The sequence below is a fragment of the Pelophylax lessonae genome (assembly GCF_965119305.1).
Source record: "Pelophylax lessonae genome assembly, chromosome: 3".
NCBI classification, from domain to species: Eukaryota; Metazoa; Chordata; class Amphibia; order Anura; family Ranidae; genus Pelophylax; species Pelophylax lessonae.
Window position 1 is genome coordinate 663,114,281 of NC_138770.1, and position 17,064 is coordinate 663,131,344.

General features: G+C 46.3%; 1 protein-coding gene across 1 annotated transcript in view; it reads left to right on the plus strand.

Moving 5' to 3' along the window:
* Positions 1–17,064, plus strand: part of PLCB1 (phospholipase C beta 1) — a 1,154,983-nt gene that overhangs the window by 673,903 nt on the left and 464,016 nt on the right. Inside the window, exon 6 of the mRNA XM_082249959.1 lies at positions 6,181–6,234. Coding sequence (XP_082106085.1) covers positions 6,181–6,234 — 54 coding nt within the window. The remainder of the gene's footprint in view (positions 1–6,180; positions 6,235–17,064) is intronic.

Below are 17,064 nucleotides of genomic sequence, written 5' to 3' on the forward strand. Positions count from 1 at the left end.
CATGTGTGGTTTGAACAGCGATTTCATTTGCGGCGCAAATTCAGTATACGTTTTCTTTCGTGCAAAAGCTAACGGCGAGGGGCCGGCTACATTTTTTTTTCCTATTTTTTTTTTTTTTTTTAATTTTAAGAGACGTTTAAAAAAAAAAAAAAAAAAATCTGATCACTTTTATTGCTGTCACAAGCAATGTAAACATCCCTTGTGACACCAATATGCAGTGACAGGTACTCTTTATGGAGGGATCGGAGGTCTAAAAGACCCCAAACCCCTCCACTGCACTCCAATGTATTCAAAACGCTGAAAACTTAATTTTTGAATACATTCACATTTTGAATCTGCCGCCTTTAGCAGCCGAGTAACCCGGTTGTGACGTCATGGACGCCGCCTCCAGGTTAGGTCATTGGAGACCCGATCGAAGCCGCTTCCAGCTTTGATTGGGATTCCATCCAGCCGGCGGATGCGCAGGCTGGTTGCCCGGGTCTCCCGGTGGGACGAGCCGCATAGGTCGTTACTGCCGGAAAGCTGACTGCCGGCTCTAAAAAACGGTACCGGGATGATTCCTCTAGCTAGAGGCATCATCCCGGTACAACCACGCAAAGTCAGCTGACGTAGGTCTACGTCGCTGGTCGTAAAGTGGTTAATACCTTTTACTGTATGTTATTAACCACATCTAACCACCGGAAAGTTTTACCCCCTTAATGGCCAGGCCATATTTTGCGATTCGCCACTACGTTACTTTGACGGAAAATTGCGCCGTCGTGCGACGCTGTACCCAAATAAAATCGATGTCCTTTTTTTTTTTTAACCACAAATAGAGCTTTCTTTTGGTGGTATTTGATCACTTGTGCGATTTTTATTTTTTGCGTCTATAAACAAAAGAAGAGCAACAAATACAATATTATTCACATTCTGCTATATAACATTCCCCCTCCAAAAACATGTAAAAATTTAAATGTTTTCATCCTTTTAGGCCAATTTGTATTCTGCTACATATTTTTGGTAAAAAAAAAAAAAAAAAAAAATTGCAATAAGCGTATTTTAAGGGTTTGCGCAAAAGTTATTGCGTCTACAATCTAGGGGAAAGATTTATGTCTAAATTTTTATTTTTTATTTTCCTAGTAATGGCGGCGATCTGCAATTTTTAGCAGGACTGCGACATTGCGGCGGACAGATCGGACCCCTAACTGACATTTTTGACACTTTTGGGGGTACCAGTGACATTACTACAGTAATCAGTGCTAAAAATATACACTGTTACTGTAATAATCACACTGGCAGGCAAGGGGTTAACCTAGGGGTGATCAAAGGGTTAAGTGTGAGCCTAGGGGAGTGTTTACTAACTGTATGGGGGATGGGCTTGTGAAATGATCACAGAGACCTGTGATCCTATATAGAAGGATCACAGGCGCTCTGTGATCATTTCAGAGAGAAGAACGTTCAGCTGTGTTTACTCTCTCTCAGCAGGGAGCGATCACGGGTGCCCGGCGGCAATCGCGGCCGCCGGCCCTGTGCATCGGAATCCCCGCTGCTTAGTGGTTGCGCTCGCTCACCTCCCAGTACCACGCGGGTGACTGATGTAGGACAACGTCGGTTCGTGCAGGAGAGGTAAATCTGCGGTGGGCAGGCATAAAGGTATTAATGTATGCAAACAAAAAGTGTATCTAAGCCCAAAAACAAAAATGTAATATATTGCAGCTTACTAATACTTAGATGTGGTGGCTGCATTAATTTTACTTTTTAGTTTTTTTTCCCCCCTTAGTTTCACCTGGGTATCCAGCTAGAGAATTTGTTATTTTTGAACTTCCTTTACCAGACCAGGTTGTCCAGCAAAAGCGGAAGTTAGACTGTTAAGACAAACCATTTACCACTGACAGGGGTGCTTGCAATAATCAGCTTTCATTTATTTATACAAATACAATTCTTGCCTCCACATCGCCAAGCAGACCTGTTTCATCACCCTCAATAGCACTCTCTCATCCAGTCCTTGGCAATTCTTCTCTATCTTTAATCCTCTAGTTCGTCCTCCACTGCCTCCACCCACTATCTCACTCACTGCCCAGGAGACCGCCAATCACATTTGTGAGGATATCCCTGATTAACAAATATCCCCCCTATTTAACAATTCACTTCCCTTATTCATCCCTGCTGCTACTATAGAGGAGATCGCTAAACATTTCTTCTAGTGCCCCCTGGACACTGTTCCCTCCCTTCTATGGTCACCCTCTGGGTCTATCTTATGCTCTCCAACACATCCTCAATCTCTCGCTCTCTTCTGCCATCTTCCCCAGCTCTATAAAAGATGCACCAGCCAACCCATACCTAAAAACTTCTTGTTGGATACCATGAATCCTAATAACCTATGCCCCATCTCCTTGCTCCCCTTTACCTCCAAACTCCCTAAACAACCGACTGACCTACCACCTCACTGTGAATAACCCTTTTGATCCCCTTCCATCTGGATTTCGCCTTCAACACTCCGCAGAAACTGCTCTACTAAAATTCCCAATTTATTTACTAACAGCTACCATGAATGGTCACTATTCTATACGCCTAATCCAGGACCTCTCTACTGCCTTTCATATGGTTACCATCCCCTCCTGCTCAAAAAGTTCCACTCCTTTGGTCTCCGTGACTGTACTCCTCATTCGTTTTCACCCGACCTATCCCACTGCATCTTCAGTATCACAATTTTTCCTCCTACTCTCCTCTTCCTTTTTTTGTTAGGGTCCCCCAAGGTTCTGATCTTGGACCTCTTCTATTCCCGATCTACACCTTCTCCCTGGGTCAGCTGAGAGCCAGGGGCGCAACGACAGGGGTTGCACTTGCAACCGGGCCCCATGCTCCAGGGGGCCTGTGCGGCTCCCCTGTACACCTGGATAGGAGGGGCGGCGGGGGCAGCATGTAGAGAAATCACTGTCCTCCTTTTTCCTCCTGTAGCTGCAGGAGGAAAATGGAGGCGATTGGTACCTCAGTATGCTGCCCCGGCACTCCTCCTATCCAGTTCACTTGTGTTCTGCTGTCTCTGGGCCCCTGTGTGCTCCCGTGGTCTCCCCCTACTGTGCTCCCCCCCCCCCCACTGTGCTCCCTTCCCTCTCCTGCCGGCTGCTGCAGGGGATGTGTCACAATAGAGAACCATCGTTAAATATGTAATTTACCAGCCCCTTCCTTTTCTGAATGGACAGAGTCATAGTCAGTGACATTGTAAAAAATAAAGTAAAATTATAAAAAATAATACAATTAAAATACCAAAAAATAAAAACTACTGACACCAGTGGGTGAACTTCCAGGATCCCGAAGGTCACACTTGGGACCGGGTCCTGGCATTCCACCACCATGGGGAGGTCTCAAGATGGCAGGAAGGGGGCCTACTGCAGAACTTGTGAAAGGGCCCCGCAACAAGAATAAAGAGCCCTAGGATCAGTGGAAAGATTCGCCAGGCTTGAAGGGAACGGCCCCGGCCAGGGGTCCAGGGGGCTCTTCATGGTTTTCTTGCACCGGGGCCCTGAAGGTTCTAGTTACACCTCTGCTGAGAGCCCTCCCATGGCTTTCAATACCATTTCTACACTGATGACACCCAAATCTATCTCTCTACCCCTCAGCTCACTCCATCATTTTCCTCATAATTCACTAATTTACTAACAGACAAATCAGTCCTCATGTCACACCATTTCCTCAGAATCGATGGCACAACTATCAACTTGTCCCTGCATGCCAAGCTTCTAGGTGTAATCTTGGACTCTGAACTTTCCTTTCGGCCCCACATCCAATCACTGTCAAAATGTTGCTGCCTAAACCCCTGCAAAATCTCCAAAATACACCCCTTCTTAGTCAATGACACCACAGAGCTTCTAATTCAGTCCCTGGTTGTCTCTCTCTGTAACTCCTTCCCTTGGATTACCTTTACATAGGTTATCCCCTACTCAGTCCATCATAAATGCTGCCACTAGACTCATCCACCTTACCAATCGTTCAGGGTCTGCCACCCCTCTCTGCCAATCCCTCCATTGACTTCCGCTCACTCAGTAAATTCAATTCAAAATATTAACAATAACTTACAAAGCCATCCACAGTTCTTCCCCCAGCAATATCACTAAACTAGTCTCAAAATACCAACCAAATCATTATCTTTGTTCCTCCCAGACCTCCGGCTCTCTAGTTCCCTTGTCACCTCCTTCCATGCTTGACTCCAGGACTTCTCTGGAGCCTTTCTCATCTTCTGGAACTCCCTAACCCCAAATGTTTGACTATGTCCTACTCTGTCCACTTTTCGGTGATCCATGAAAACCTTGACTATGCCCCCCCCCCCATCTCACCTCCATTCATACAAGCTATATCAATGAAAAGTGCGCTACGTATGGAGGAGGTGGACCTTTCATTCATCTAAATGTCCTTCATTCAAAGAGCTCTTTTCTTTGTGATAAGTGATAGTATGGCTTCTATAAATGGAAGAGGGTGGCAGCATGGGTGGGCATAGTCGGTACGCTTTATGACGCTTTATGAATGCTGTATTAACCCCTGCACCACTGGAAGATTACCTTTTGGAAGTTTGTGTGTGTGTGGGAGATTAGAGTACCGAAAATTTCAACAATCAATCAGCCAGCCACACAAGGGACACCCCTCATTGAATGTAGTTACCATCCCTAGTGTTTTTACCTAAACTAAAAGAGAAATGGTTCTTTTCATCCTTACCCTATTTCTTATGACCTTCCCCAGCTCATTTGTTTTGTCTCTCCCCCCTCTTTTCCCTTTCTCCCCCCCCCCCTTTTTTTCCTTTCCCCCATCTTCCCTTTGTCCCATGCTCCCCTCCTTTCTTTTTTCCTTCTTTTTTGAGAGATCTTTGGTTCCTCTCTAGTCTTTTGGCTGATCCATAGATATAGACATTATTTGATGATATGACTAACAAAATGATATGTACACACGGTAAATCTCTATCTTCCGAATGTAAAGGAGATTTCTTTTGAGATAGATTATATAAACCAATGATTATTTATAGACGTAAAAAAATTTTCTTATTGGTAGTGAAAAATAGGCAATGTAGAATAAGTTTTGTATTAAAAATTCGTAATAAATATGACTTACCAATATTTTATTGCTTATGAATCTAATAAATACTTTATATATTTTTAGATATCTAAAACTGATCTAATATCAAATGGTATACACTTTTTTGCTGTATCCTGAGGAAGCATCTACTGCGAAACGCGTAGTTCCAGCAACGTTTATGTATCTTAAAAAATATTGTACAATTCGTTCATTTTGTTGATCGATGTAGATTAAATGATGTACAATTTTTTATATTGTGTATGTAAATAAAAATTCTTTGTTAATTCTTTATCATACATTTATTATTTGTGTTGTATATAAACATACGCATATACAGATAATCTCTGAGGCACATGTAAATCCCCCTTGGTATAGTTCTACCAACTTTTTGGTCGATCTATACCTTTCTCTGGTTTTTGCATAAAAGAGAACTTATCCTGTCTTTCATATTGTGACACATTTTTAGCCAAAACATTGGAAGCCTGACCAGTATGACAAAGTAGACTGTTTTATGGCAGGACCTACACTGAACTACTATACCCCAACCAACTCTGTGATAGTGATTTTTTTCTAGTGTTCGGTACATATTTGTGGTAGGCTTTAACATATATCCCGCGTATGATCTACAGTATGCTGCTTTGGTTGTCCATGTGTATTTATCTCATAAAAGGTATGATAAATGTTTTAAATGTTTTTAGAGGAATCACAGTGGCTAAGTGGTTAGCACTTTTGCCTAGCAGCACTAGGGTCATCAATTTGAATGCCAACCATGGCAATACCTGCCTGGAATTTGCATGTTCTCCCTGTGCCTGCGTGAGTTTCCTCTAAGTACTCTGGTTTCCTCCCACACTCCAAAGACATGCTGGTAGGCTAATTGGCTCCTGTCTAATTTGGCCCTAGTATGTGTATGTATGGATGGGAGTTTGGGGCCTTAGATTGTTAGCTCCTTGAGGGTAGGGACTGATGTGAATATACAATACATATGTAGAGCGCTGCATAGGTAGATGGCACAATATAAGTACCTGTAATAAATAATAAACCAGATAGAGAAACATGGTATTGAAGTATATTGGTTGTGACAAAGCAACTCATTGTCATTCTTACTAAAGAAAACATTTCAATTCCTTTTTGTTTCAGATACACCAAGCTGAAACTTCAAGTCAACCAAGAGGGAAAGATTCCTGTGAAAAAGTAAGTGGTACCATGGCATTCGAATAGCAGTGCCATCATCATTCACAAGAGACTCTGGAGGCCCACTGCTCCATGCTGCAACAATCTCCTATTTAACGAGTGCTGGTCTCAAAAGCCCATCAAAGCCCCATGTGAAATTATCACCAGGAAAGTCATACATTGGTAACATTACCAGTTTCAGTAAGTTTATTTGACCATACAATCCACCCATCCAGTTCCCCCTGAAGGCCACCTGTCACTGGTGCTTTTAACCTTCATGGGCTTAGCCCAGGGGCGTAACTACAGGGGTTGCAGGGGTTGCAATTGCAACCGGGCCCCTTGCTCCAGGGGGCCTGTGCGGCTCCCGTGTACACTTGGATAGGAGGGGCGGCGGGGACAGCATGTAGAGAAATCACTGTCCTCCTTTTTCCTCCTCTAGCTGCAGGAGGAAAATGAAGGAGATTAGTTCTTCTGTATGCTGCCCCCTCCACTCCTCCTATCCAGTTCACTTGTGTTCTGCTGTCTCTGGGCCCCTGTGTGCTCCCCTGGTCCCCCTCCCCCGACTGTGCTCCCTCCCCTCTCCTGCCGGACACTGCAGGGGATGTGTCACAATAGAGAACAAGAAAGGGATCTGTAAATATGTAATTTACCAACTCATTCCTTTTCTGAATGGACATAAAATGATAAAAAATAATACAATTAAAATACCAAAAAATAAAAACCACTGACACCAGTGGGTGAACTTCCAGGATTGCAAAGGTCACACTTGGGACCGGGCCCTGGCATTCCACCGCCATGGGGAGGCCCCAAGATGGCAGGAAGGGGGCCCACTGCAGAACTTGTGAAAGGGTCCCACTGCGGGACCGTAATAAAGGGCCCCGCAACAAGAGTAAAGGGCCCCAGGATCAGTGGGAACAGCCCCAGGCTTGAAGGGAAGGGCCCCAGCCAGGGGCCCGGGGGGGGGGGGGGCCCTTCATGGTTTCTTGCATCAGGGCCCTGAAGGTTCTTGTTATGCCTCTGGCTTAGCCATAGAGTTCTCAACAGTTTAATCTCTACGACTAAGCCTATAAAGGTGAAATGTATCAGAGAGAGATGGCCTTCACATGGGAACTGGCCGCAGACATGGGAGTAAGTCACACATGTGCAAGTCACAAGCAAGTCTCAAGTCTTAACCTTCAAGCCTCAAGCAAGTCCCAAGTTACTGTGGCGAAAAGCAAGCAAGTCAAGTCGAGTCACTGCTAGAAGTCAAGCAAGTCAAGTCAAGTCATTTATTTTGGTCAAGTCACAAATCAAGTCAAAATACTGATCTACCCCAATTTTCACCTTTAAATCAGTTAAAAGTCAGTGGTCAGGAAAGGTTTTGTTTTATTTTCAACATTAACAAAACTGCTTCGTACTTTTTCTTGGCATATTAAAGAAACACTTTGATTGCCCAAACAGCTCAAAATCCTTCGTCCGGTCATGTTTTAACACAGTCACTAAAAACATGTTAAGTATTTCCATTGTTAGACAGAAAGTGCCCTAAAAATCAGAACACACTGAGGTGTTTTAGTGACTGTAGTGTCAGAAACATAACAGGCACATTCATTTTGCTTTAACACATCTTGAGAAAATTCAAATATTTAATAACTTAAAAAAGTAAAGTCATTTCGAATCCTATCTCTCAAGTCATGAATACCAAGTCAAAGTCAAGTCGAGTCTTTTATTAATTTTAGTCAAGCAAGTCTCAAGTCCTCAAACTGGTGACTTATGTCTGACTTAAGTCAAGTCACCTCTGCCGCATGGATTATATGGCTAAATAAACTTACTGAAGTTGGTGACTTTATAGGTGTGCAACTCTCTTTTCCTGGTAATGACATCATTGTATTTATCTATAGGCTGTTGATTTGCAAGACGTGGTAGCATTTGCTTCTCTAAGTGCCCTCTCTGGGGCTTTTGCCATCGAAAGCAGTAGCAGAGTTAGCAGGTCTATGGGATCTGAAGCTGCACCTAGACCATTCATTTGTACATGGCTTATGTTACAATTTGCTTTTCATCATTGACAGGAATCTGTCATGTTGATGCCATCACATCAACCTTGTTATTGACAAGAATCTGTCATGAAGATGTAACACACGTAGCCATGAAAAGATCAGTAAACTTGTGCTTTGTTCAGATCAATAAAGAAAAAAAAGAAAAATCTGCTTTGGAGGGTCTGCACATGGATATGCACCATATTTACTAGAGTGCAATAGCTGCCTGCATCCTGGCAAATGAGAATGCTAGACAACAATAGCCACCTGCACCCAAGCAACTGAGTGTATTAAGTGACAATAGCTGCCTCCATCCTGCAGCAAAGGATTCCAAGTGCCAATGGCCAACTGGGGACACTAGGCAGCAAAAGCTTTCTGTGCTTTAGCGACAGAGGACTTCACAATAGCTACCTGCACCCTACAACTAGAGGACATTAGGCCTCAATAGCTGCTCATGTCCTGGCAAGGAAGGATGTCAGGCAGAAATGGCTGCCTGCTCCGTAACAACAGAGGACATTAAGCAGAAACAGCTGTCTACACACTAGCAATGGAGGACACTAGGTGGCAATAGATGCCTGCATCCTAGCAACAGAGGATGCTTGGCAGGAACAGCTGTCTGCATCCTAGTAGCAAAGGCTGTGACGGAACCGGACACCCCGACTGGACATCTCTACCAAGAAGCTGCTTCCTAAGCTCTGGAACACGAGATCTGTGAATCTAAGCAGTACCAGTTTTGGAGTAAACCAGAATAAGAACTGTTTATTCAAACACAGGCACAAAGAGATATACACTCTGGGATGATCCCCTAGCAGCCAATCCACATACACATATACATTCAATAATTGGTTGATCTTAAGGCAGACAGAAACAATAGAACAATGGGATACAGGTACTTAACAATAACAAACCCCACCTCACTATCTAGCAAGGGTCTATGAGACAATCCTACAATATTCTAGCAATCTGAAAAGTCAAATTGTTTATGTTCATATATTTCTTGAGGGATATTGTTCAGAAATATTATTGTCCAATGTGAAAGAGGCCCTTCATTCTTTCAACACAAACCACACATGTAGAACCCAGGATAACCGGGGTAACACGGAATGCGGAGTGGTTGTACTGTGAGTCTGATTAGTGCAGACCAGACTGGAGTTCTTGGTCACCCTGTGCCCCTAATAGACACAGGGTGACTTATACATAAGAGGGGCCAGGGAAGCTGGACAAGGAGTTTCCCAACCGCTCTAAAGTAATCTGGGTTCCACAAGCTCCCCACCCAAAGTGACTCCTGTCACACAGGCCACCTGCATTCTAGCAACAGAGGGCACTAAATGAACACAGCTGCCTGTGTCCTAGCAACAAAGGATGCTAGGGTGAAGCCGGCCGCAATGTGCTCTTTTGAAGGAAAAGAGCCACCTGTGTCCTAACAACTAAGTATACTAGGCAGCTTTAGCTGCTTTTGTCCTAGCAATTGAGGACACAACATAGCAATAGCTGTTGGTGTCCTAGCAACCAACAGGCTGCATTAAAGGTGTATGTTTTAAAGCATGTAAATGCTGCTCAAGCATTACATGTGCACAATATGCAGAGCACCTTTTATGCAAGGTATGTGTATGTACTCCAAAGACTTTGGTTCAGCTGGTTCTAATAGCTTAGAAACACTGTCTGGTTGTTTACAGGGCTGGTAGCCTGGGCTGTGAATGCAAAAATTAATTTCTTTATAATACATATAGATACAGAGATGAATGAGAGCATATTTTAATTTTTTTTTTTAATCTTTTCAGAACTTTAATGTGCATGGTCTGAACACAGGCTCATTTTTAAAGTCATTGTAAAGGATACTTTTTTTTTTTGTATAAAACAGCAAACATGTTATACTTGTATTCTCTGTGCAATCATTTTGCACAGAGCAGCACTGAACCTTCTCTTCTGAGGTCTCCTGCTGGCCCTCCTGGTTCCTCCCCCCCATAGCAAGTTGCTTGCTATGGGGGCACTCGTTTCGGTTTGCTCCCTCGCCTCTACCCCCTCCTGCTCACCAGCTGTGCCTGACAATGGCCCCTCTTGCTGTCTCCAAGCCAGTAAGGAGAGAGAGCTGAGAGAACCCCTGCTCTAATGCACATTGCTGGATCGAGATCAGGATCAGATAAGTGTAAGGAAGGGGGGAGCTGCAAACAGAAGGTTTTTTTTTTTTTAAACAAATATGTTAGACTTACCTGCTCTGTGCAGTGTTTTGCACAGAGCAGCCCCGATCCTCCGCTTCTCGGGTCCCCTGCTGGTGCTCTGGGCCCCTCCCCCTTGCCGAGTGCCCCCATAGCAAGACGCTTGCTGTAAGGTACTTGTGCATGCTCGCTCCCAAGCTGGATATCTGTGTCCAGAAGATACAGAGAACATGGCTCAGCCCTGCCCCCGGCTCCTGCCTCACTGGCTGGGAGCCAACGGCCAATTCAGGAGGGAGAGACCCAGGAGAGCCTCAGGTCTCATGCACATCGCTGGATGGGGATGAGGTTTAGGTAAGTATTAGGGGGTGCTGAGGGGCAGCTGCACACTAAAAGATTTTTACCTTCATGCATAGAAACTTCATGCATATAAAACCTTCAGCCTTTGCAAGCACTTTAAAGTGGAGTTCCACCCAAAAGTGGAACTTCCGCTCATCTGCTTCCTCCCCCCCCTCCGGTGCCACATTTGGCACCTTTCAGGGGGGAAGGGGGAAACGTATACCTCATTTTGACAGATACCCTTCCCCACTTCTAGGAGACAGCGCCACGGCGCTGTCCCTTGGAAGTTCGGCCCCCCTCCTTCTTCCTCTGCTGCTGGGCCAATTACAGTATCTCACAAAAGTGAGTACACCCCTCACATTTTTGTAAATATTTTATTATACCTTTTCACGTGACAACACTGAAGAAATGACACTTTGCTACAATGTAAAGTAGTGAGTGTACAGCTTGTATAACAGTGTAAATTTGCTGTCCCCCTCCAACAAACTCAACACACAGCCATTAATGTCTAAACCGCTGGCAACAAAAGTGAGTACACCCCTGAGTGGAAATGTCCAAATTGGGCCCAAAGTGTCAATATTTTGTGTGGCCACCATTATTTTCCAGCACTGTCTTAACCCTCTTGGGCATGGAGTTCACCAGAGCTTCACAGGTTGCCACTGGAGTCCTCTTCCACTCCTCCTTGGCAACATCACAGAGCTAATGGATATTAGAGACCTTGCGCTCCTCCACCTTCTATTTGAGGATGCCCCACAAATGTTCAACAGGGTTTAGGTCTGGAGACATGCTTGACCAATCCATCACCTTTACCCTCAGCTTCTTTAGGAAGGCATCATGCTCAGCTTCAGTATGTCACAGTACATTTTGGCATTCATGGTTCCCTCAATGAACTGTGGCTCCCCAGTGTCGGCAGCACTCATGCATTCTCAGACCATGACACTTCCACCACAATGCTTGACTGTAGGCAACACACACTTGTCTTTGTACTCCTCACCCGGTTGCCGCCACACACGCTTGACACCATCTGAACCAAATAAGTTCATCTTGGTCTCAACAGACCACAGGACATGATTCCAGTAATCCATGTCCTTAGTCTGCTTGTCTTCAGAAAATTGTTTGCGAGCTTTCTTGTGCATCATCTTTAGAAGAGGCTTCCTTTTAGGATGACAGCCATGCAGATCAATTTGATGCAGTGTGCGGCGTATGGTCTAAGAACTGACAGGCCCACCCCTTCAACTCCTGCAGCAATGCTGGCACCACTCATACATCTATTTCCCAAAGACAACCTCTGGATATGACGCTGAGCACGTGCACTCAACTTCTTTAGTTGACCATGGTGAGCCCTGTACTGAGTGGAACCTGTCCTGTTAAACCACTGTATGGTCTTGGCCACCATGCTGCAGCTCAGTTTCAGGGTCTTGGCAATCTTCTTATAGCCTAGGCCATCTTTATGTAGAGCAACAATTCTTTTTTTCAGATCCTCAGAGAATTCTTTGCCATGAGGTGCCATGTTGAACTTCAAGTGACCAGTATGAGAGAGTGAAAGCGATAACACCAAAGTTAACACACCTGCTCCCCACTCACACCTGAGACCTTGTAACACTAACAAGTCACATGACACCGGGGAGAGAAAATGGCTTAAAGGCCCAATTTGGACATTTTAACTTAGGGGTGTACTCACTTTTGTTGCCAGCGGTTTAGACATTAATGGCTGTGTGTTGAGTTATTTTGAGGGGACAGCAAATTTACACTGTTATACAAGCTGTACACTCACTACATTGTAGCAAAGTGTCATTTCTTCAATGTTGTCACATGAAAAGATAGAATAAAATATTAACAAAAAATGTGAGGGGTGTACTAATTTTTGTCAGATACTGTAGAAAGCACAGCACGCTTTGCGCGTGCACAGTAGGGAACTAGCTGTGAAGCCGAAAGGCTTCACTGCCGGGTTCCCTTACCCTGAATGGTAGCGGCAGCACCCGAGAGCCGACTGTAGCTGCTGACTTTTATTTATTTTTTCCTGGGGGGGGGGGGGGGTTCCTGTTTAAGGTAAAAAAAAAACCCTTTAGAACCATTTTTTATATTACAGTTTATATTTCATATTAACCGCTTGCTGACCGCCGCACGACTATTTACTGCGGCGGTCAGCCCCTCACAGGCAAAGCGACGTAAGTCTACGTCGCTAGCCTGTGAGGCTCTAGGGAGCGAGCGCGCGCGGTCATGGACCCCCCCTGCGCGTGTGCCCGGCGGACCCGATGTCAGCCGGGCACTCGCGATCGTCTGTTACACCGGAAGAAAGGCAGGCGGCTAATGGAAACAAAGCCGCCTGTCATTCTTCCCTGTGTAAGAATGGAGATCAGACAGTTCTACTATGTAGGACCGTTGATTTCTGTTCTTACACTAGTAGCCACAGCCAATCACAGTTAGAAACATGCCCCTAGGACACACTTAACCCCTCCCTCTCCAATAAAGTTAACTCCTTCACTGCCAGTGTAATTTTTACATTAACAGTGCACATGCATAGCACTGATTACTGCAGTAATGTCACTGGTAACCCCAAAAGTGTCAAAAATGTCAGTCAAGGGTCCGATCTGCCCGCCGCAATGTCGCAGTCCCGCAAAGGAAATCGCAAATCGCCGCCATTACTCGTTAAAAAAAAAAAAAACAACACAAATGACAAAAATCTTTCCCTTAGCTAGTAAACGCAATAACTTTTGCGCAAACCAATGAAAATACGCTTTTTGCGTTTTTTTTTTTTACCAAACATAGGTAGCATAAAACAAATTGGCCTAGAATGTTAAAAAATTTTATTTTTACATTTTTTTGGGGGGGAATTTCATTTAAAAAAAATGTGAAAATTTAGTTATTTTTGCAAAATTGACCTCTTTTTTTGTTTATAGCGCATGATCAAAAAATCGCACAGGTGATCAAATACCACCAAAAGAAAGCCCTGTTTGTGGGGAAAAAAAGGACGCCAAATTAGTTTAGGTACAGCGTCGCACGACCGCGCAATTGTCCGTTAAAGTCACGCAGTGCCGAATCGCAAAATAGGCCCTGGTCAGGAAGGGGGTAAAATCTTCCGGGGCTTAAGTGGTTAAATTGCCTTTGTTTGCTTTCATTTTTTTCCTATTCTTGCTACAGGATCATTCATAGTACACCTGTATATATTGCCTTCCAGTAACAATTTGGCTGCACTGAGAATACTACTAGTCACTCCAAATATCTGGAGAGCTGATAAAGTGCAGACACACCTGTCAGGGAGCCGTATAAATAAATGTACAGTAGAGGTGACCTTTTCTCAGTGGAAAGTGTGTGCACAATATGAGTTCAGATAAACAGACATAAATCAGAGAATAAGCATCTCATTAACCGAGTCCTATAAACAGCACATAACAGTATGCAGCAGGGAGAAAGCATGTGCTGATCTTAGACACCCTGTATATTCTGGGTTTTATATATACTGTATAGGTATTTGTCCTGCATTTATGTTGGGGCAGGTGAGCTTCCTAGTACACCTGTCACAACGTACCTGAGAAAAATGTTGGGGACCATAAAAGCAAGTGCGGGTTACTTAGCAAGTAATGATGTTTTTCCTGGAGAGAAGTGGCTTCTTTGCTGCCCTTCTTGACACCAGGTCATCCTCCAATAGTCTTCTCCTCACTATGCATACAGATGTACTCACACCTGCCTGCTGCCATTCCTGAGCAAGCTCTGCACTGGTGGTGCCCCGATCCCGCAACGGCATCATCTGTAGGAGACGGTCCTGGCGCCTGCTGGACTTTCTTGCGCGCCCTGAAGCCTTCTTCACAAATGCTCCAAACCGATATGGTGTATAAACCACCTTTCTCCTACACTCAAAAAGCCAGGCTCCCCGACCACTCTTCCCACGGGACTCACATACGGCGTCTCGGACAGTGGCGGCTGGTGAAGTTTTAAGGTGGTGGGGCACAAGACCCCGCCCTTCCATTTTGACCCCTCCCATTCCTCAGAAGCCCCACCCCTTATAGACTCCACCCATTTTGTCCCCTGTATTTTGCTTGCGTGAACAAATTCTCCCATTATATCACATATTAAGAGGTCCATCAGTACTAGTATATCCCATAATAGGGAGCAGGGGCCCTATTATGGGATATACTGTGAGAGACACCCTATTATGGGATACACTGACTGAGAGTGGCACAAACCCCACAGTACAGGCCCCCCCCAGCACAAACCCCTCAAGCACAAACCCCACACAAACCCCCCTAGCACAAACCCCACAGTACAGGCCCCCCAGCACAAACCCCCCTAGCACAAACTCCACAGTACAGACCCCCTAGCACAAACCCCACAGTACAGACCCCCTAGCACAAACCCCACAGTACAGACCCCCTAGCACAAACCCCACAGTACAGGCCCCCTAGCACAAAGCCCACAGTACAGACCCCCTAGCACAAACCCCACAGTACAGGCCCCCTAGCACAAACACCACAGTACAGGCCCCCTAGCACAAACCCCACAGTACAGGCCCCCTAGCACAAACCCCACAGTACAGGCCCCTTAGCATAAACCCCACATTACAGACCCCTTAGCACTAATGCCACAGTACAGACCCCCCAGCACAAACCCCACAGTACAGGCCCCTTAGCACTAATCCCACAGTACCGTCCCCCTAGCACAAACCCCACAGTACAGACCCCCTTTCAATGCAGTGACCAGCATACATGCCCCCTTTCAATGTAGTGACCAGTATACATGCCCCCTTCAATGCAGTGACCAGCATACATGCCCCTTTCAATGTAGTGACCAGCATACATGTCCCCAATGCAGTGACCAGTGTACATGTCCCCAATGCAGAGATCAGCATGTGTGCCTCCAATGCAGTGACCAGTGTACATGTCCCCAATGCAGAGATCAGCGTGCGTGTCCCCAATGCAACCAGTGACCAGTGTACATGTCCCCAATGCAGAGATCAGCGTGCGTGCCTCCAATGCAGCCAGTGACCAGTGTACATGTCCTCAATGCAGAGATCAGCGTGCGTGCTTCCAATGCAGCCAGTGACCAGTGTACATGTCCCCAATGCAGAGATCAGCGTGCGTGCTTCCAATGCAGCCAGTGACCAGTGTACATGTCCCCAATGCAGAGATCAGCGTGCGTGCCTCCAATGCAGCCAGTGACCAGTGTACATGTCCCCAATGCAGCCAGTGACCAGTGTACATGTCCCCAATGCAGCCAGTGACCAGTGTACATGTCCCCAATGCAGCCAGGGACCAATGTACATGTCCCCAATGCAGCCGGTGACCAGTCAGTGGCGTAGCGTGGGTTGTCAGCTCCCGGGGCAAGGTAAGTAATTTGCGCCCCCTACAGAAATCTACTAGACCACTACACAGACCACTACAGGGAATGTGGGGCTGCGGGCATACTACAGGAGATGCAGTGCTGCAGGGATGGTACAGGTGTACCATTCCTGCAGCACTGCATCTCTTGTAGTATGCCCGCAGCCATGCATAATGGCAGGTAGCGCGGCTGTGGAGGAGTCTCACTTACCTGTTCCTGAGGCGCCTTAGATTTAAAAATGGTGCTGCCTGGCGCCAACACGTCATTGCGCAAGCGCCGCCGCCGCTCGGGAAAGCTCATATACGTTTGGCTATTCCCGGGAATAGCCAAACGTGTACGGCCTTTCCCGAGTGGCGGGGGCGCATGCGCAGTGACATGTTGGCGCTGGGCGGCGCCATTTTTAAATCTAAGGTGCCTCAGGAGCACGTCGGGCCGGCCGGGGACATTTTTTGTTATGACTCGTACTAAAGTTTAAGTGACACTGGCGCGGCTGCGGGATGCGCCCCCCCCCCCCAGATTTTGTGCCCGGTGCGGCTGGCCCCCCCAGCACCCCCCACGCTACGCCACTGTGACCAGTGTACATGTCCCCAGTCACTTACCTCACTAGTGACTGACGGTGACCTGCGTGGCGTGCTGCGAGTCGGCCCTGGGCGGCGGCGGGAATCTGCGGATTGTCGCGGCCTCATCTCCTCCTCCTGCTGCTCCTCAGCCTGGACGGGGGCGGCTGCATGTCTGGGGGTGGAAGCCAGGTGTCCGGGTAGCCCTCTCCTCTGCTCAGTCTCCTCTTCGCGGTGTACACAGCACTGCTCCCGGGACTCAGCAGCGACATCCGAGCAGCCGGCACTGCTCACGCTCGTCCTTCTCTCCCTCTCTCTTCGCCGGGCCGCGGGTGGGAAGCGAAGGTGATCGTGAAGCCGGGGCGGTGCACCGCCCCCAGGCGTCACGTCACCAGGTCCATGTCCTCCTGTGATTGGTCCAGGCTGGACTCTGGACCAATCACAGTGCGGACATCAGAAAATTGGGGTGTGTCG